The following is a 20,402-nucleotide window of genomic DNA, read 5'->3' as shown; positions in this document are numbered from 1 at the left end:
TTACTAATCCACAAAACAGGGGATGCATTTCATCACCTCAGCAGTTCTTTTCAGTGTGAAAAAGTGGTGACCTCTTTCTAGGTCAAGGAAAAGAAGAAAAAGTAAATATACAGTCAGATAAATTTCAAGTGTCCACTTTCTGGTTTAATCATCTGGCAACTGGGAAACCCTGACCCAGGAACCATTTCGCCGATTTAGTGGCAACAGATGACCTCATGCCTACCCACTGTCCAGGAGGCCCCTCACCTAACGTGCACCTCCATAATAAACACTTAGGATCACGAATCTAAGCCCAGAGTTTTCATTAGCTTAAAGTGACAGCCACAGACACAGCTCAACAGTCTCTGGAGGCAGACCACCTGCATCCATCTTCTCCACCACAAGCTCCGTAACCTGGGGCCACACTGTGCCTGTTTTCCTCCAGTGCAAATGGGGATATAACAGTACCCACCTCAAAAGATCGCTGTCAGGCTTTAATGAGTGAATTCACGCAGCCAAGGCAGGGCTGGACACAGGTAAGGGCTTAGTAAACAGAAGCTGTCATTGCTGTTGTCTCAGTCAAGCCCTCTATTCAAGGCTGCCCGTGGAATCAGAGACATCTGGGACGATTTGTTCATCAATTATTAATTAAAAGCCTACTATGTGCCAGACACCAAACAACTGCTAATCCTGTAACTGGCTAGGCCAAGTCATTCAATCGCCTCCAAGCCTTGTTTCCCGCATCTGCTAAATAGAAAATAACAGTACCTGCTGCACAGAACAGAGAAAGCTAAAGGAGAGGACTTACCTAAAGGGCTTGCAGTGCCCGGGACCCGGAAGTTGCTCAATAAACGATATCATAATCACTACACATCTTCTCTCCTACAAGTGACTTGGGGTTATCTAATTCACCTTTTCTGTTTTTCTGAACCTAATACACTCCTTGAGTGTTGAAGGTGCTAATAAACAGTCCTTGCGTTGAATTCAGGAACTTCCCTGCACCTCCCCAGTTTACTTACATCCACACCCCCCAAAACTGCAAGAGAAAATTAAAGAAATGTTAAAAGATTGTGCATTACCTGGATAAAAATATACTACGTCTACACACCAGGTTATTGCAAAAGGGCCTTATCACACACCTTAGCTTTCTGATCTTCAGAAGTCCCCGCAGTTACTACACATGGAGCAATTTCACAGAGAAACTGCTAGATCATCACTTTTTTCCAAACTGGTCCCTCGTGTCAGCCCGGAGAGCGCACTGTTTCTGCACTTCCCCGGGCACACCGCCTCCCGCCTGCTTTTCCCTTCTGCGGGAAGCTAGTGGCCCATCTCGCAAGAGTTTGCTTTCTCTGCTGCTACAAGCAAGGGAAAAACTATCCTTGAGGACGAGCAAAGGGGAGGCCAGGAACATTAACAAAAGCATGGGAACTTTTTACATGCAAAGCCCGCGTGAGCGGTTTGCCTGGAAATCAACCGAAGTCGTGCATTCCTGCTCCTGACAGCCACCGGGGCCGGCAGCATTGTCCGGGGAGAAGCGCGCCGGCCCGGCCAACTTTTCCTTCAAGACCGAGCCATCCTCTTCGGAACAAAGTGAAAGGTCAGCGGGCGCAAGAGCGGCGCCGGGAGCGCACAGCCTCGCCTCGCTCGCGCCGCCAACTTGGCCGGCTCGCCCCACTTTCCCTTTTGTCCTCCGCCCCTTCCGCGGGGCTCCCGGCCGCGGCCTGGGGGCGGGGGGCGGGGGGCGCCGGCGGGGCGGGCGTGCGGGCGGGGCGGGCGGCGGCTCTCCTCGCCCGCGCCCCCGCCTCGCCCGCGCCTCGCCGGCGCCCTCACCTCGCCCGCCAGCCCGCACAAAGCGCGCCCCGCGCAGCGCGGCCCGGACGCCCGGCCACCTCGGCCCGGCCTCGGCCTGAGGCGCGGCGGCGGCGGCGAGGAGGCGCCGGCCAGCCCGCACCCCGCCCGCTCGCGCCCCCGCCCGCGCGCCCGCCCCGCCCGGCCCGCCGGCCCGCGCCCGCCCCCGCCCCCACGCCCGCGCCCGTGCCCGCGCCCGCCGCCGGCCCGCTCCTCACCTCAGCATCGGCGGCGGCCATGGCCCGGGCCCGCAGCGTGGCCCCGCCCCTCCCGCGCGCCATCGCCCCGCCCGCGCCTCGCGGCCCAGGGCGGGGCGGGGCCGGTCGCGCGCGTCTGCGCCTGCGCCCGCCCCCGCGCCTGCGCGCTGCAGCCCGAGTGCGGCGTCCGCGGCGCGGGCCTGCCCCGGCCGGAACCGGAGCGCGATGGCCGGCCGCGGGGGTGGAGCCCGGCGCAGCGGGCTTCCGGGGTCGGCGCGGCGCCGGACGTCGTCCTCCCGTAGTCCTCCAGTTTGCACTATATTCTCTCATTCTGCGTAGGCACTGTAGCGGGCCGGCCGGGGTGGGGAAGGACCCCTGACCTCTAACCCCGGACACACATCGATTCCGTCTGCCTTCACAGAAGGCGGACTTGGACTTGCGTCCTAGGGCGGTGCCCGGGTGGGGCTTGTGCCCGGTTGGGAGGGGTGCCCCGGTTGGGGCTGCATCCGGTTAGAGAGAATGGCCCAGCTCGGGGGTGGGGGTGCTTCGGTTATGAGGTGTGCCTGGCGGGGGGCGATGTCTTGACTGAGAAAGCTGCCCTGAGGCGGGAGGGGGGATGTCCCTTTGGGGAGGATTGCCTGCGTTGGCGGTGCTCCAGTTGGGGGAGGTGCCCCAGTTAGAGGGACTGCCCCAACGCTGGGGTGCTCGGCTGGGAGCATGTCCGGACTGTCGGGGAGGATGCCCTGATTAGGGAAGGTGCCCCGCTAGGAGGCTGTGCCCTGGCTGGGGACAGTGTCCTGGTTGGGAAGTGTGGGTAGGGTGGGGAATGTCCAAGGCGGAGGATTGTCCCTGTTGGGGGCGGGGGGGGGGGGGCGCTCTGGTTAGGGAAGATGCCAGGTTTGCCGGGGGTGGTGTGCTCCAGTTAGGAGGTGGCCCCAGTTGGGCAGCCTCTCGGGTCACCCCAGCCTTCTGCAAGCCCCCCAGTTATGCACAGGGCGAGACCTTTCCTGCATATCAAGCAGCCTTCACTGAACAGCCCACGTAGACTGGTTTAGGCCACCCACTCCCCGTAGCCAGACGTGTTTCTGCCATCCCCTGGGAGTTGAGAAAAGCAGCATAGACTGAAATTGGGGTTCTCTGGCCAGTCTTCACAACAGGAACTGGGGAGGCCCTGAGTCAAAGGGTAATCTGGGCCTCACTCCTGTGAGGGTTCAATCTCGTGGAACATGAGACTCCAGGAAAATTCCACTAAGTGCACTGACGGTGCACTCAGCTGCAGAGGAGGCAGTGGACGATCCTAAGTACCAAGGAAGACTTCCCAGGTTTGGGGGGACAGCCTGAGTCAGCTCCTGACAGGCCAGGAACCCCAAGCTCTGTCTGGAGCCTCAGGACGGGAGGCTCAGGAGCGGTCTTGCTTAACAGCCTGCACAGCTCCACCAGCTTTCACCCGCACCTACTTCTCTGGCACCAGCCTTTCTCTCTCCACTCTTGCCTTGGGCCCTAGTTTGCCCCTACTCTGAAACACTTATATCTCAGGTATCTGTGTGGCTCACTTCTTGACAATCCTTGGGTCTTAAATACCACCTCTTCAGGGAAATGTCCACTTGCCCCTATTTAAAAACAATACTGCACCCCAAAACTTCCTTGCTTTCTTTTACTCCATAGCATTCCGTTGCCATATTGCCTGTCAGCCCCACTAAGTCCAAAAGGTAAGGGATTTTTGTTTTGTGTGCCCTAGTACCTGGAACAATGTTTGGCATGCAGGAGACAAAATATTTGTTGAAGGAATAGATAAGATGTGAAAAAAAGTCCTTCATTAGGCAAAGACCGACTGTAAATGAATGTGTCAGAAGTAGGTGATGTTCCCATTCTGCACCATCAGCCCGACCCACCCTATGCTGGTATTGTCGCCGACCAATGATGTTAGGTGCTCTTCTCGGCACGTGATGTGTTACGTGTTGACTCAGTGACCGTCAGTTCAGTCCTGGGATGTGGACGTCGTTTTCATCCACATTCTGTAAGTAAGCAAACCAAAGCAGGGGTGTGCCTTCAAGGCCACACACTGTCGGGAGGCAGAGATGGGATTTGAAACAGGCAGAGTCTCAACTATGAGGCTACAGCTTCTAGTAGATGTTTCACAGGTTATCCTTCTTGTGGCATGCTTTGTGTTTTTGTCCAATATTCATCCTCTCCTTGTCCCACAAATAGTAAAGTTTTAGGGTACATGGCTGCCTGTACAGTTCCAACTGTAAAGGGTGGCCAGTGGGATGTGTGCAAAAGTGATACTATTTACTTCTCAGCGTGAGAAGCAGCATCCCTCAGAGCCAGACGTGGCAGTGGTGACGGCAGGGGCAGGAGACTTGAGGCCAAGGGTAAAGGAACTGGGGAAGCCTGCTCCCTCCCCCCGACCGGATTTCGTCTGGCACACGAAGTCTAAACTGCGTAGCCTGGAGTGGTGGGTGCCAGACGGCTAGCCCAAGATGTATGCTAACAAAATGGAACAGCGGTGGTCTTCTCCCTCTGTCACAAGGCCACTTAAGTTGATGCTGAGGCTCCAAACACGCAAGCCCGCCTCCGAGGGCAAATCCTGAAGCCGAACCGGGAGGCCAAGCGCCTGGCCCGGGCCCGGTTAACCGCCACGGACGATTCCCAAAGCTGGTTCTGCTCCCTGCCCGGATCGCTCCCCCGCCCCCCCCCCACCTTCCGGTCCAAGACGCCCGGAAGGAGGAGGGACCCAGAGCGGAAGGGGGTGGGGTGGGTGGGGGGAAAACGACGGCAAGGGGCGGGGCCGAGGAGAGGGGCGTGCCCCGAAGAGGGCGTGTCGTGCATGGATGGGCTAGGCTGAGGGGCGTGCCCTATAGGGAGGGGAGGGGCTGAGAAGCCCGGGGGCTTGGGCACACCCACAACAGCCACTACCCGAACAGGCACACACACCCGGCAGAGGAGGGCGTCCCACAGGCCACTGTGCCCAGCTCTACAAATGAAGCTTTTTATTTACACCAAGTCTCTCTAGGCCCCAACCCCCGGGGAGAGGCCGACTACAGGGGGGCTGCGGAGGCTGGTCGGGGCAGAAGCTGGTCCGGAGGCAGAGGCCGCAGGGAACGGCGGGCAGCGGCGGGTCCTGAGTGGGCCGGGCCAGGCCGGGAGCGAAGGCACGAGGCCCTGGGAGCCTAGTCCCAGGGCGTAGGTCCGCCCGTCCGGAGAAGGCGACATGGGGTCAGCTCCCTGGGGTTAGGCCAGGGTCCACACCGCCACAGCTCTGCTCATAGGATGGCGGGGCCTCTGCAGGGAGAGAGCCAGGTCTGCATGGGGCCCGTGGCTCCCCCTCCCTGCCAGGCCCCAGGCCCCCACTCACCATAGGGGTAGCCCCACGAGCTATACTCAGGCGGGAGGATCAAGGTACTGGTCGTGGGCACCGGCCCTCCAGAACCCTCTGCAAAGTAGGGCACGGTGGCACCTGTGGAGATGCACAAGGGAGGGGGCAACGGGTGGGGGGCAGGGCTACCATCCTGAGGATGGGGTTCAGGGGCGCCAGGCACAGAGCCGAGGGCTGCAGGCGGCTGCTGCTGCTGTGAGTGGCTCTTGGTGGAGAGGGAGACAGGGTCCGAGAAGAAGTGGGGGCCACCAGCCACAGCCTCCGCCTCCTCCTGGGGTGGCGCTGAGGGCACCACCAGGCCTTGGCCTGGCCGGGGGCTCAGTGGGACGTGGTTCACAGCGATGTTGCCGATGAAGACCGGGAGGGTCACGATGGCTTCCGGCGTCTTCAGGGAGACCTGGGGAGGTTATGCGAGTGAGGAGCCAGGCCACCGGCCCCTCCTCCCACCCCACCCCTGTATCCCTACCACCTGCAGGTAGTAGTCCACATGGATGAGGCTGCAGCCCGGCAGGGCGGACTGGGGCAGGGCAGGCACCAGGATCTGCTCTTGCCACTGAGCCCGCCTCCAGGCCTTGACGCCGGCGCCCTCCACCTCGGCGATGGTCCGCACGTCATAAATCCAGCGCTTGGCCTTGTAGGACACTTTCTGAGGAAGGGCCAGCCTGTGAGCCTGGGCAGGCCAGCCACCTACCCCTCCTCTGCCCCGTGGGGACAGGGCCCAGCAGGCGAGGGGACTCTGACCTGCAGCAGACTGGCCACCACAGGGCTGGTGTCCTTGCCTGACTGGTTCTCAATGTCAGCCTGCAGCCGCAGCACCTGCCCCACCACGTAGCCTCGGAGGTCGGTGCTGGCGGTGAGGACTACGCTGCCTGTCTTCACCAGCTTGTAGGAGAACTTCTTGGTGGTGGAGGCCACATTGGGTTGCTTGGGAGGAGAACAGAGAGGGGGTTTGGCAAGTGTGGGTAGGCGGGATCCTCGGGTCAGCTCAGGACAGAGAGGCCGCTGCCCTTCCAGACCCTGGCCGCCTCACCTGTGCTGGGGACAGGGTGTCAGGCAAGGGTGGGCCCACCCAGGAGGCCACTGCCCAGGCTCACCTCGATGTCTGGGATGCTATTCAGGTTCAGGGGGCTCAAGATGTAGAACACGCGGCTGCACTGGTGATCCTTGGAAAAACGTGGTGTGTCGATGGTGGCCCGTACCTGGTGCACAATCTTCCCAAAAGGGCCCTCAAAGGACGTGGGAGCTGTGGCTGGAGAGAGAGCAGGGACTGGTACCCGACTGCCCCCCACCCCACCTCCCACCCACCCTCGCCAACTGCCACCACCTGGCCTGGCCAGGCTGGGCTCTCACCAGGAAGCAGGAACTGGAAGGGGAAGCTGTGCTCTCCAGCAGGCAGGCTCCCTGCAGAGACAGAAGGGAGGTAGGGGAGAGGGGACAAGGTGACCTCACAGGGTCCAGGACAGAAGCAGGCCCTGCAGCCAACCAGCTCACACTGCATCTGGCTGCTGGGCTCCTAGCCTCTGTCTCCAGCACCTCAGCAGCACAGGGCTGTGGCCTGGGCAAAGGATGGGGGTGAGAGCTTGGCTTGAACAGGAGAGGGGGCAGGGCTGTTCCGGGGGCCGGAGCCCATCCAAATCCAGGAGAAGGTGGCCCTCTTCAGCCACCCAGCCCCCATCAGGCAATGCCCTGTGCCTGCCAGGGAGGGAAATCCAGCAAGGTGCACAGTCCTGGGAGAGGGTGGGCTAGCACGGGGATGCCAGAGGCGGATGGGGAAGTCAGGTGGACAGACCCCACTCTCAGTGGGATGAGGTGAGGGAAGGGTTCCCAGACTCACCCTTGTCGGCCAGGGACAGAGCGCTGTTGAAGTAGCCCTCCTCCACCACCCACGCTGTGTCATTGGCCTTGCTGGAGACCTTGCAGGACCCCGTGCAGGTCACCCGGATAGCTGCAAGGGGGGGACAGCATGAGCCCCAACCAGACTGGCCTGGGCCCCTCCCTAGCCCCAGCACAGGGATTCAGGCAGGACGGGCAGCACCCAGGACCACCCAGCTAGGCCCTGGGAAGGCCAGCACATGGCCTGCTACCCTCCAGAGGACACTTCCTGTCCGTGCCGCATCTTCAGGTGCTCTCAGCGAGCCAGGGTGGCGAGGCACAGAGTTCTACCTGTCGTGCCATCCAGAACATGAAGGCCCTGACGGTCACCCAGATGACCCCTGGGCAAAGCCCCACCCCCAGCCCCCGCCCAACCAGACCTGTGAAAACCCAGCTCCCTACAGGGGTGCTTGGGAAACCCTAGGTGAACAGAGGCAGCTGTTTGGGGCAGCTGACGTCTGACCCCACCTTCCTGCTGCCTCTCAGGCAAGTCAGTTAGGCTGGGAGGCACCCCTTCAGGCTCCAGGAAGCTACCTATTAGCCCTCATGCTGCAGGAATGTGGTCAGACCCGCCTGAGCAGATAAGGAACCCAACAGTCTGGCACACCAGAGGGTGGGGACACCTTGGCTTCCTGGGCCAGTACTGCCCAGGAGCGCTGATTTCTGCATCGAGATGGCTTGGTCCTCCCCCACACTCCCCAGGGGAAGCACACACACCAGGAACCAGGCAGCAGGGTTGCTGCCGCCTTCCGCCCTGTGATCAGGAACACAAATTCCTCCGTCCAGAGCCCACTACAGTCAGAAGGCCATGGCTGGACCAGGCCCAGCCGAGGCCGGTCACCAGAGGGGACACCATGGCTGGAGACCCAAACAGGGCAGGGGGTGGGAGCTCAGTGACAGGTAGCCCTGTGGCTCCCTCCATTTCTTCCTCTCCCTGTGCGGCTGAGTCAAGGCCAAAGGCTTTAGCCTGCCTGCCCAGCTGCCCGTCCTCCCCTGACCTGATGGACTGGTGAAGGGAAGGTAACTCGGAATCTGACACCCTCCTGACAAAGCCATCAGGCAGGAAGAATGCAGTGTCTCAAGTGCCCAGGGCCAGGGGCAGCCACACCAGGTCTGTCGGTGGTCTCCCCAGGCAGGCCCCACCTTGCTGATGCAGGCCTCCTGTTGGTCCCACAGTGCACTGGGCTGCCCTCCACGAACCCATGACTCGGCCTCCGCCCCATCAGCACTGCCAGTGACCAGCCCTCAGCCTCCGTGCCAGCCCAGGCTCACCACCCGGACCTCGGCCCTAATTTCTAATCCACGCTCCACCCGTCATCCCCTCCTAGGGCCAGACCTGGAACTGTTCCCACCCTGGAGGTCTGGGACATCAGCAGTGCTCCTACAGACCAACACATCCCAAGAGAGGCACGGCGTGGAACGAGCAGAGAAGGGGCAGCCTGACTGTAAAGTAACTAGAAGACGTCCTGGTGGATTGCAGGCGTCACACTTCTGGAAACATTCCTCCTGGAGAGGGTGCGTCCCCCCTTGAATCCGGCTGCCCTGGGAATGCTGGGAACAATGGGGTGTGCTGGAAGGGGTGCGATGGTCCCCAGACTGGCCCAGTGACAGCTGAGCACTGTGAAGCACTGTGAAGTGACCCCAGTGGATGGGACACGGAGCTGAAGAATCACCCTGCCGAGCTCTGCCCAAAATCCTAACCCACAACAGCACCAGTTATAATAAAATGGTTGCTTTAAACAACTTAGCTTAGGCGTGATTTGTTTGCTTAGCGGTGACTTTCACACAGCAGCAGATAAAGGAATCGCCGTCTAACCTCACTAGAATTCACGGAAACTCGTGCGACTTACCATTTAACACATCAGATTGGCAAATATTAAACATTCTGATACGTGTCATAGAGAAGGTAGAAAAACAGACACTTGCTTATAGCAATCAACCTGTCGGCTGATACGACGGAGGTCCTGGAGAAGAAGCAGGCAGATCTGCTGTAATTTTACACACGCGTTCCAGGGATCCAGCAGATCCCCTTAGAATCTCACCCTGTTCACCCTGTTCAACACTGCTCCTAATAGCAAACAACCTAGGCATAGCCTACGCGTCCAAAAGCAGGGTGGCTGAAACAGGCACACACTCAGCCAGGACCCGGCCACACAATTAAGGTGAACAAGTCAGGGTGGCACCTGGCCCCAGAAAAACAAACCGGCCCTCGAACTCTGTGAACTTCCCAACGACTGTGCCAGGGCCCCCTCTGCACATATGCTGTGAGGCCCCTTCGGGGACCCTGCCTGGATGAACAGTCTCCAATCACCGACTGGAAACAAACTCCCATCCCTGTCCAGTCTCTCCTCCGCAGGGGAATAATGGAGGCGCAGGGGGAACTGGAGGTTTGGGGCTGCTCCAGTTCTCTAAGGAGAATCATCATGTGGATCCTGTGCCAGAGTGGCTTCTGGAACTTTCCTCTTGAGCCAGCACTCTCACCTGTCCAGCAGCCCTCCTCCTATGTACCACCTGCAGTCTGAACACGAAGACTTCTGCTTGCTCCCCGTCTGCTTTCTCCCCCTCTGGTCCCCAAGGTCTGTCCCAGCCTCCATCAGCTCCCTCAAACCTGGGGCAGCCCAGCCTCTGCCACATCCTTTCACTACAGCTCTAGCCTGCAAGCCACTTCCCTCTGTCCTGTTTCCAAATCTGTAACACGAGAGGAATGACAACACCCACCTCCCAGGGTTGCTATGAAGACTGATGGATTGGTCCTTGGGAAGTGGGAATGGCATCTGGCCCACGGTGAGAGCCCAGGGAGCCGGCAGAGCTGGCAGCTGGCTGCTACTGTTGTCCGGGCATCACCCTCCCTCGTCGCCCACCTCGAGAGCAGAGCACAGGGCAGCCCCGCCTGACCCCCAGCCTCCAGATGGGCTGGACCCAGTCTCCAGCTCCATCTCCAGCCTTCTTCCACATCAGCTCCCAAGGCAGCCGGCGTCCCCAAGGCTGAGTGCAGACCATCACTGACACTCCTCAGTCAAGTGTTCAGAGGCCTGCTGCCCCCCACCCTCCATGTCCTCCTGGGGGCCCCCCTATTGCATCAATGCCTGGTAACAAGTGTCTTTTGAGGGAAAGGAAAAATAAGAACCATGGTCTTTCCTCTCTCACACCCCGGCAGGGCCGGAGGCCTACAGAGGCCCCAGCACCAGCATCCCCCCTACCCCTGGGGGGCAAACTTAAAATAATACCCTCTCTGGCGCGAGGCCAGTCGTTGCTGGACTCTCCAGCCTGTGACCTGACCTGCTTCTCCCTGCCTCAGGGCTCTTACAGTCAGGGACTCCCTCAGCCTCCTGGGGCCCAGCTGTCCATTTACCCACATCCTACCCACCACGTGGAGGCTGCGGGGCTCTAACCAGCCCAGGTTAGTCACGCACAGCTCAGGCCACCCCTTCACTGTGGTCAACAACAGCCTGTTCGCCCTGGGCCCCAGCTACAGGGGGTGACAGGGCAGCAGGCCAGGAGGAGAGCTCTGCGTGGGGTCTCTGTGGTGTCCGTCTGTCCTCCAGCCACGGCCCACCCCTCCTTCCTGTGCCCTGCCAGCCGCACTCACCTCTCACTGGTGCCCCAGAGCAGAGCTGCACTGTCCCCCCGGTGCCCCTGCCACAAGCACACCTACCCCCACCCAACCCCAAACTCCAACTGGGGAGACAGGAAAGAGGCGACACGTTACGGAGGTGGGCGGTGTCACCGGTCCGGGACGGAGGAGGCAGCTGCCCAGAGAGGACGGTGGCTCTGCATCCTCAGCGGGCACCCCAAGCGCTGAACGGTCAACCACACGGGGGCCTGGAAGGTCAAAGCCCAGAGGGAAGCCCGGCAGCTGTGGTTCTGGCCAAGCACCCCAAGGTAGAGAAGCGCCCCAGGACGGACACACCACGCAACCTCACACTCAGAGCCGGGGTCAGGAGAGAGACCCCGCCCGGGCTGCGGTTCGCCCACGGCCCAGAGGGACCAGGTGTGATGTCCCCCGCAGGGCCCGGTTCACACCTCAGGCAGCAGACAGACGAGGCCAGCGCCGGCAGGGAGCCCTAGCTAGGGGCGCCGCAGCAACCGGATCCCCGGTCTCAAAGTCCCAGATATCTGCGCCAGCAGAGGGACCGGCCAGGAGGGCTCAGGTTCGGCTCCCAGATGCCCGCTACGGCGGCCTACGGCACGCAGGGATTATCAAGATCCTCCCAGCCCTTAGGGACTAGTCTCGGGCTGGGTGTAAGCAGTGCCCTGCAGCCCGCCCCCGGGGACCCGCACACTCGGCGGGGCTGCCTGGGTGTATGGGAGAGAAACCCCAGCGCGGGCCGGGCTCCAGGTGAGGGCCCAGCAGCTGCAGGGCGCGGCGGACCGGAGACCCGACAGAGAAGGTCAGAAGCGTCGCGGGTCCAGGTCAGAGTGGCCTTCGGCGAAGTAGACAGGCTCGAAGCCCGCGCCCCGAGTCTGGACGGCCCTTGGCGGAGAGGACAGGAAAGGCAGATGCGGAAGGACTGGGCCACCCGGGCCTCCCTGCTCCGCCCCGACCGCCGCCGGCCTCCCACCCCCGCGGTCCGCCGCCCGGCCGGCCGCCCCGCGGCGCCCCCCGCAGCCGGACGCGCGCCCCCGGCCTCGCGTGTCCCGGGCCCAGCGGCCGCGCGCCGCTTCGGAGCCATGCCCGGCCCGCCGCAGGTGCGGCCCTTCCCGGACCCCGCGCCCACCTCGGAAGGGCAGCGGCGCCGCCAGACGCACGCGCACGGCCCCCGCCAGCGGCTCCCCCGGGCTGTAGACGACGCGGCCGTGGCTCAGGCGGACCTCGAAGAGCTGCACCCGTCCCATGCCGCGGCCCTGCGGGGCGGCCGCGCGCTGCCGCCCCCGCCGCTGCCGCTGTCGCCGCGCGCCCAGCCCCGCCCCCGCTGCCCCGCCCCGGCCTCCCGCCCGCCCCCGCCCCGCCCCCGCTCCCGCCTCGCCCGGCCCCCTGCTCCCCCCGCCCCCATCCCTCTCCCCTCTTGTCCCCACCCCTCCCCGCCCCCCTCGGCCCCCCAGCTCCCCACGCTGGCTCCTGCCCGCCCCCCAGCCCCGCCTCGGTCCGTCCCCCCAACCCGCCCTTCCCCGCCCCGCCCCGGCCAGCAGGGTGGAGCTCGGGCGCAGCCCGCGGGAACCCGGCGCACCTGCGCCCCCTGCTGCCTCACCTGTGGAGGGGGCGGGCCGGGCCGACGCCCCCTCTCAGGCTCCGCCCCGGGGTCTCCACCGTGCAGCGTCTCTACACTGAGGGAAGTCTCCAGGCTGGGCTTGTGTCGGGGCGGGGAGCGCTTGGCCTGCAGCAGCGGCAGGGAGAGGTGAGGGGTGGGGCTCGATACCCAGGGGCTGATTCGAGGGCAAATCCGGGAGTCTAGGCGAGAGAAGGCCGTGCTTGGCTTAGAGAAGGTGCTGGGCGCCTACTGGCAGGTTAAATATGGGGTTGCTTGAAGGAGGGCGTCAAGGTGAGGCCAAGTTTTTGTCCAGAACAGCTGGGCGAATGGGGTGGCATTTTTTTGATGGAGACAACCGGCCTAGATACAAGTTGTTTGGGGGGTGGGGAAGGGGAGAAATCGTGACCGGCAGAGTCAGAGGTGCCTGTTAGGCACCCAAGTGAACTGGCACTCCTAGGCATGAGTCTGCGGGAGACAGAGGACGAACGATTTGTTAGACCCTTGTTTGTAGATGGTAACTCTATTCAGGACACTGATGACATCAGAAGTGGGGGTGAAGCCAGAGAAAGCTAATCTAGCCCTCCAGCAAAAGGAGAGCGGCCTCACAGGCTGAAGGGCCCACTGGGCCAGGCTGAGGAAAGGCAGCAGCCAGGGAGGCCCTGAGGGCCAGGGGTCTGCAGCAGGCGCCAGGTCCACCTGGTTTACCCGGGATTCTGATGCTTCAGGAGGGAGGGTCTGACTGGCCAGCTTGACACTCTCCTGTCAGGACTGTGCAAACTCCCTGAACAAGGAGTTTGGGGTGCCCATGGGATAGGGAGGATGGCGGGCAGCCCCAAAAAACAAGTGTCCATGGCAGAAATCAAAAAGGAAGTGTTTGAGGAGGCAGAGAGAGACGCTGTGTTGGCTGCTGCTGAGATGGAGGAGATGGGGGCAGAAAATGGGTGACCTTACCCCAGGTCACACCTGTTTCCTACAATCGCACCCTATAGGGCTCTGCACGTCCTTTCCTCTGACCCCCTCTCCCCTCTAGAAGCTCTGCTGGTGTGCCCTCATGTCCACCATCATCACCACCCTAACTTTTGCTTTTCTCTAAACATTCCTTTCCTCATGCTCTCATGGAGCCCGGGCTTCCCCTGGAGGCTCTAAAGTGTAAATGTTCATTTTCGTACAACCCCTGTACCTCTGGGCCTGCAGGTAGGGTGGATGCTCTCCTGACTCCTTATGACCACTTCCAGACCATTTTCCCCTTTGCCCTAATAGCTGCCAGGCTTAACTCTCATTTTCTCAGAAGAATAATTCATTCCCCCCTCCACTCTTGCTGTTACCTCCAAAGCCAAGGCCTGCCCCCTTTATTCTTTGGGGATTTCAGCTCCTGACTCACTCACTGTCATTCTCTCCAGCACCACTTGTGCAGGAATTCTGACTTCCGAATCCACATAGGTTTCCTTCCAACCTCAACCTCCTGGCCTCTGTCTTAACATGAACCCAGGATTTGTTTTAATCAGCTATGGTAAGGTGACAGACACAAAGCCAACTGCCTTGAAAGAAGAGTTTAGAACTTACAGCTCCCAAGTGGGGCACGCCACACTATGCAGGGCCACATGGGGAAGCGCCAGTGCCATCAGGAACAGCAGGGAGAGGAGAGCTCGGCCAGAGCCTTTACCGTGTTTTCAGTGGGAAGGAGGCAGGGTACGCAAGTTTGAGCAAGTTTAGGATTGGATAGTTTGAATAATTTCAGCGGTCTCTAGTGGTCCAGTACCTGGCCCTGGGTGATTTAGGCAGGGAAATACTGGCTGGTGTACTGGTGACAGGAGGTGGTTGGGGTGTGGGCTCTGGATCGGTTGGTTTGCAAGTGAAAGGTGTGTTGGTGGGTGAGTTGTTTGCTGTCTCTAGGAATTAGCCAGCCTGGGAAGGGCAGTCTCTCCCCAGCCAGCAAGGCCCTCAAGATGTCAAAGCATCAAAAATCTAGAAAATAAAAAACATGATCAAGGCAGTGCTCATTCCCTTGACTCCTGTCCTCTGAGAACCTTCCCCAGCTGGCTTCAGCAGCCCCTCTTGTGGCTTTACGTTTGTCTGAACGTCACCCAACAACTTCTCTCACCCCTTTCCACTCACGCCGTTACTCCCATCAGCAGGTGGGTTCCACCCCTCCCACTGAATGGGGCTGGCCCCTTGACTTGCTTGAACTGCCCGAGAGAGAGATGCCATGCCAGTTTCAGGCTCTATGAAGGGCTGGCAGCTTTTGTTCTCATTCCCTGACAGTCCTGATCTGCCATGTGACAATACCTGGCTAATCCTCTGGAGAGATCACCTAGAGAGAGAGGGAAAGCCTGGACGTAAGAGTCTCAGACTTCTCGCCTCACTCACACATCCTGACTGTGGCTCCGTGAGGGACGCTGGCTGTTTCGGCTGTCTATTGTTGCATGAAAAACCACCCAAATTTATTACTTACTCTGAAAACTAGGTTGCATTCAGCTGGGAGGCTCTTCTACTCTGTGTGGTATCTGCCTGGGTTAGAATGGCCAAGATGTCTGGCACCTTGACTCGGGTGGCTGGGACAGCTGGGGGCTGCTCAAGTGTCCCTTCCCTGAGGCCTCTGCACATGGTTTGCCTGGGGTTCTGCACAGCATGAGGGTCTCCAGGTAGTAAGACTGATTACCTGTGAGCAGGCCCCCAAGAGGGAGGAAGGTAAAGCTGCCAGTCCTCTAGCCTGGGCTTGGAAGTCCCAGAACTTTCTACCAGATTAAGTGCATCAAAACAGTCACAGGGGGCTTTTCTGGTGGCACAGTGGTTAAGAATTCGCCCGCCAATGTAGGGGACACGGGCTCGAGCCCTGGTCCGGGAAGATCCCACATGCTGCGGAGCAACTAAGCCCGTGCGCCACAACTACTGAGCCTGCACTCTAGAGCCTGTGAGCTACAACTGTCGAGACTGCGTGCCACAACTACTGAAGCCCGCACGTCTAGAGCCCGTGCTCCACAACAAGAAGCCACTGCAATGAGAAGCCCGCGCACTGCAATGAAGAGTAGCCCCCACTCGCCGCAAGTAGAGAAAGCCTGTGCACAGCAACGAAGACCCAACGCAGCCAAAAATAAATTAAATAAATAAAATTAAAAAAAAAAAAACAGTCACAGGAGGGAGATTCCTGGCAGTCCAGTGGTTAGGACTCAGTGCTTTCACTGCTGTGGGCCAGGTTCAACCACTGGTCAGGGAATAAGATCCCACAAGCTGCAAAGTGTGGCCAAAACACACCCCCAGAACAGTCACAGGACCAGCGATGACGGAGCATCACACCTAACAGGGAGGGAAGGAATTGATGGTGAGAATTTGAGACAAATTACCCACCAGCCAATAGCAGAAAAGTCAACCAGCTGAGCCCAATCTCATCACGGAATAATTAGAAAATCAACAGTTGTTTTAAGCAATTATTATGCAGCCGCACATACCTGGAACAGACACTGACACTTAAAAGTGAGATGCTGCCTCAGAAAATTTACAAACAACAAATGCTGGAGAGGGTGTGGAGAAAAGGGAACCCTCTTGCACTGTTGGTGGGAATGTAAATTGATACAGCCACTATGGAGAACAGTATGGAAGTTCCTTTAAAAACTAAAAATAGAATTACCATATGACCCAGCAATCCCACTACTGGGCATATACCCAGCGAAAACCATAATTCAAAAAGACACATGCACCCCAGTGTTCATTGCAGCACTATTTACAATAGCCAGGTCATGGAAGCAACCTAAATGTCCGACGACAGACGAATGGATAAAGAAGATGTGGTACATATATATGATGGAATATTACTTCAGCCATAAAAAGGAACGAAATTGGGTCATTTGTAGAGGCGTGGATGGATCTAGAGACTGTCATACAGAGTGAAGTAAGTTAGAAAAACAAATATCGTATATTAACGCATAGATGCGGAACCTAGAAAAATGGTACAGATGAACTGGTTTGCAGGGCAGAAATAGAGACACAGATGTAGAGAACAAACGTATGGACACCAAGGGGGCAAAGTGGCGGGGGGTGGTGGTGGTGATGGGATGAATTGGGAGATTGGAATTGACATATATACGCTAATATGTATAAAATAGATAACTAATAAGAACTTGCTGTATAAAAAATAAAATTCAAAAACAAAAAGAAAGTGAGACGTTGCCATCACAGAATTCTGAAATGTGGCCCTGACTTTGGAACCAGGCAGCAGGAGGACCTGGCAGGCAGTAAGGACATTGCTGGTGGAGGCCCGAGAAGGGCGGAGCCCAGTCAGGTATTGGCGGAAAAGTGGGACACCATTGCCTGTGGTAACGGGGAAGGCAGAAAATATATCTAAGGATCTGATTTTCCTGGCAGAAAGCTTAAAGGGCCAACTGGCTTCTTTCAGTCATTTATGCCAAAGTGAAGTAAAGAAAAGAGAAATGAACTAAAGAAGTAATGTTCCATGTTCCAGCAGAAGTTGGAGGAAGTATTTCAAGCCAGGTCCTGCAGCTGGAAAAGAAAAACTATTTCTCAGCCTCAGCCTTTCCAGGCAGCAAAGGTTCTCAAGGTAAGAAATGGCATCGTGGGGAAGATCAAATCCAGGACACTGCAGCAAAACACGACCTCAGGGTTAAGAGAAATCCAAGGGCATGGCATATGACCCCTTGTTAAGACCTCTGAAGATTCCCAGGGGACGGGACCCTCATAGGTGCTGTCAGCCATACAGAAGCGCCTCCAGGCATCTTGAGGTCTTTGTGCCACAGCACAGGGCTCGATGTCCACAGCAGAAAGGAGCCGCTCAAAGATATTTGCAGTGTAGCTTCTGTCTAATAAAATGTGTTATAATTTGATACCTAGAAAATCCACAAAGTTTTTTTTAGGGGTTGTATTTGCTTGAACTACGATGGACAAAGTTCAAAATAAAAGAGGCCTCTGGGCTCTCAAGTGTCTCCAGGCAAGAAGCAGGCTGAGGAAGCTACTCAGCAGCAAACAGGGCCCATTTCCCATGGAAAAGGGAGGATGACCGAGCATGCAGGGCCAAGAGGCAGAGGGAGAAGCCACTGGGAGCCATAAAAAAGGGTGGGTGCGTTAGGGAAGCACTTGCCGGGAGCAGACAAGCCCTTAAAGGAGCACTGTGACAGCTGTCTGCTGGATTTCAACATTGCTGTGCATCCGTGGCTGCAGGGGGCACACCCCCTTTTCCTTTTTGAACCAGGTGTCTATTCACTTATCCTGTGCTTCCCCTTGGAACGTTGGGTCTTGGGGGGCAGACAGCTTGCCTCTGGCCTTGTTGCACGTCATAAGCCAAGAGCCACGGTGAGGTGGGGTTCTAGGGTCTTCACGTGGAAGGAGCAGGAATCATTAGGGGTCAGAGGGTGGACGGGTGGGGGGCAGCCTGTTCCACTGGTAGCCCCCACAACGCGCCACACTTTCAGGACTCATGCTCTTGTGCACACCCCTCCCACACGGCCTCCAAGCTCGCCTGCGTGACTTGCTTTGGCCAGCGGGATACTAGCAGGTGTGATTCAAGCAGAGGCCCACTGGGACCTATCACTTAGAGCAGAGCCTCCACACGGTAAGCAGTCCAGCTCTCCTGCATGGATAGGGTCACATGGAAGAAAATGAGGTGCTCCGGGCAAATTCCCAGCTGAGTCCAACTGAAGGAGGTATCCGGCTGACACAGTGTGGAACAGAAGATGCCCAGTCAGTCACAGAATTGTGCAAAATAATAAGTTGATGTGGTTTTAAGCCATGAAGTTTGGGGGGGGGTTGTCACAGATCAGCAGGTAACAGAGACACCATCACCCCTAGCACCTGCAGCCCCTTGCAAAAGTCTCTGAAGCACTTCCCGTCCTCGCTCACTTCCTCTATCAGCGATCCTTTGAACCCACTGGGACCTCCGACCCCTCTGGTGTCCTCTCTTCTTTACTTGCCGAGCTCAGATGCCCCGGGCAAGCATCCCTCTTAGACAGCTTGCTGTCTCCCCCTCACCTCACTGCACTCACCCAGCATAACCGCAGTCCTGGCTGAATCCAGCTCTCCTTTCTCCTCGCCTTCTCGGGGGCAGCCTAAATAGGCTGGAGGAAAACACACAGTCACACGGACGGGTCCCCTTGACACTGCCGGGCCACCCTACTGTCTTTTCCTGGTTCCCTCCTGGTCCTCTCTCCTTGGACCACACTCCCCTCTCACCTTCAACTGATGGCCTCGTTCTCATTAGAAGAGAACCCCCCAGATTCCTACACCCACATCCACTCACCTCTCAGACTCCTCTTCAAGCTGTGGCTGAGCTGAACTACCCAGGCTCCTGTCAGATGCCAGCCCCCGCCCTCCCCTCTCAGGCGATTGCCTCACCTCTTTCTCCTCCATGGGCTCATTCCTGCTGGTGGACAACATGCTGCTTCCTTTCCCACTATAAAACCAACACTCTCTCTGGACTTGCCTTTTCTTTCTCGCTTTGGCCGTTTCTCTGCTCCTTTTCAGCCAGAACACCCCAGAAGAGTTGTCAGTCTCAAGGTTTCCAAGCCTCTCCTTCCACTCCCCCTTAGCCCGTTCAGTTGGGCTTATTCCTCCATCACTTACTTGTCAAGGTGACCAGTGCCCTCGTGCTGCGTGCTCTATTGACTAATTCCCAGTGCCCACTGACCAGGACCTCTCAGCAGCATCAGAGAAGGCTGATCCCTCCCGCTCACCCTAGCACTGTCTTCACTTGGCTCCTGGCCTACTGCCCTCTCCTGGTTTCCCTCATACCTGACATCCTCATGCTCTTTACCAGCTCCTTCTCTTCTCAAATACTCTCTTAGTATGAGAGTACCCAGGGCTCAATCTTCTCCCTCTCTTTTTCTCTATTTGCATTTCCTCCCATGGTGAGCTCATCAGCTGTATGGCTTTAAATACGACAAGTATGCTAATGAATGCCAAATCTGTACCCCAGGCTGGACACCTCCCTGAACGCCATATTCACATATTCAACTGCCTTATAACCTTAACGTGCAGCCTGAGGGAGAAATACATTTTTATTTTGCTAAGCTGCTGAGAATTGAGGGATGTTTGTTACTGCAGCATAACCAGGGCTATCCTGACTGCTACAGAACACTGCCACCACAGGTGTCCCAACATCATCGTTTCTTGGGTGGGTGCTTGCATTAGCTTCCTAAACAGCCTGCCTGCTTCCACTCTTTCTGGCACTGTCTCCATCAGACAGTGTAATGCACTGAATAGCTATTCCTCTGCTCCAATCCTCCAGTGGCTCACTTTTCTGAGTGTGAAAGTCAAAGTCCTCACGAGAGCCTACATGACCCCCTTCCCATCCTCCACCTCTCTGGCCTTGTCCCCTGTTGCTCTCATGCACTCCTTTGCTCACGGTGGCCACCTCCACTTTTCAGACACACCGAATGTGTTCCCAATTTATGGCCTTGGCACTGGCTCTTCTCTCTGCTGGAGATGCTCTTCCCCTAGAGCCCACATGGCTCACTCCTCCTCCTCCTCCCAGTTTGTTCAAATTACTTGGCAATGAGGCCTACCCCGCCCACCACCTTTCCTGGATCCCCAACTCCCTAATGCTGATCTACTTGTTTCCCCATAGCACTGATCACTTTTTAACATGGCATATAACTCACACGTCACGGGCCTTTTCTGCCTCCCTCGCTAGAACAGGGGTTTTCAATTTGTTGGGTGCACCGGTGTAGAGTGGTTTCATCAGGCGCTGGGGCTGAGAGCCCGCTGGAGTGGTTGTCAGGAGACAGGTAAAGCCCCACCAAAGTCCTCAGCCCTTGGAGCTCCTGTTCAGGAAGGACCTGGCCCAGGCTGTTCAGCGCCCCGGCTCGAAGCCCAGGGAAGGCTGGTGTAGCCCGAGGATGGGCTATAGCGGCGGTCTCCAACCGTTTTGGCACCAGGGACCAGTTTCGTGGAAGACAGTTTTTCCACAGACCGAGGGCGGGGGCCGGGGCGGATGGG

General features: G+C 58.2%; 2 protein-coding genes and 1 long non-coding RNA gene across 15 annotated transcripts in view; 1 reads left to right on the top strand and 2 right to left on the bottom strand.

Annotated features, from left to right (window-relative positions):
* The window catches only part of EHMT1 (euchromatic histone lysine methyltransferase 1), a 146,218-nt gene extending 144,088 nt beyond the window's left edge, over positions 1-2,130 (bottom strand). For 3 of the 10 annotated variants that reach the window (XM_033859215.2, XM_033859218.2, XM_033859217.2), the window contains exon 1: positions 788-1,572. Coding sequence is in view for 6 of the 10 variants with exons in the window: in XM_073806874.1 (XP_073662975.1) it covers positions 2,046-2,108 (63 nt within the window). In the remaining 4 variants the exon portion in view is untranslated. The other 7 variants (XM_033859211.2, XM_073806872.1, XM_033859210.2 and 4 more) reach the window with 6 other exon arrangements.
* A 757-nt stretch (positions 2,131-2,887) lies between these two features.
* On the top strand, positions 2,888-9,011 carry LOC141279029 (uncharacterized). Its single transcript, XR_012332789.1, has 3 exons — positions 2,888-3,733; positions 3,907-4,041; positions 8,449-9,011. It is a non-coding gene; the product is annotated as an uncharacterized lncRNA (long non-coding RNA).
* ARRDC1 (arrestin domain containing 1) lies at positions 5,000-12,172 on the bottom strand. 4 transcript variants are annotated; one of them, XM_033859222.2, is made up of 8 exons: positions 11,991-12,172; positions 7,235-7,345; positions 6,751-6,801; positions 6,495-6,649; positions 6,142-6,324; positions 5,870-6,046; positions 5,380-5,785; positions 5,000-5,306 (listed from the first exon to the last, which is right to left on the bottom strand). In XM_033859222.2, exons 1-8 carry the CDS (start codon positions 12,106-12,108, stop codon positions 5,242-5,244), a joined length of 1,266 nt encoding a protein of 421 aa, XP_033715113.1. In that variant the 5' UTR covers positions 12,109-12,172; the 3' UTR covers positions 5,000-5,241. The 4 variants fall into 4 exon arrangements, with proteins under 4 accessions (XP_033715113.1, XP_033715112.1, XP_033715111.1 ...); XM_033859221.2 differs by having other exon boundaries at positions 5,380-5,797; positions 11,991-12,171; XM_033859220.2 differs by having other exon boundaries at positions 5,000-5,797.
* Positions 12,173-20,402: the final 8,230 nt, after the last annotated feature.

The sequence above is a fragment of the Tursiops truncatus genome, chromosome 6 (assembly GCF_011762595.2).
Source record: "Tursiops truncatus isolate mTurTru1 chromosome 6, mTurTru1.mat.Y, whole genome shotgun sequence".
Taxonomy (NCBI): domain Eukaryota; kingdom Metazoa; phylum Chordata; class Mammalia; order Artiodactyla; family Delphinidae; genus Tursiops; species Tursiops truncatus.
The sequence above is the reverse complement of the archived record's forward strand: the minus strand, read 5'-3'. Positions and strand labels throughout refer to the sequence as shown.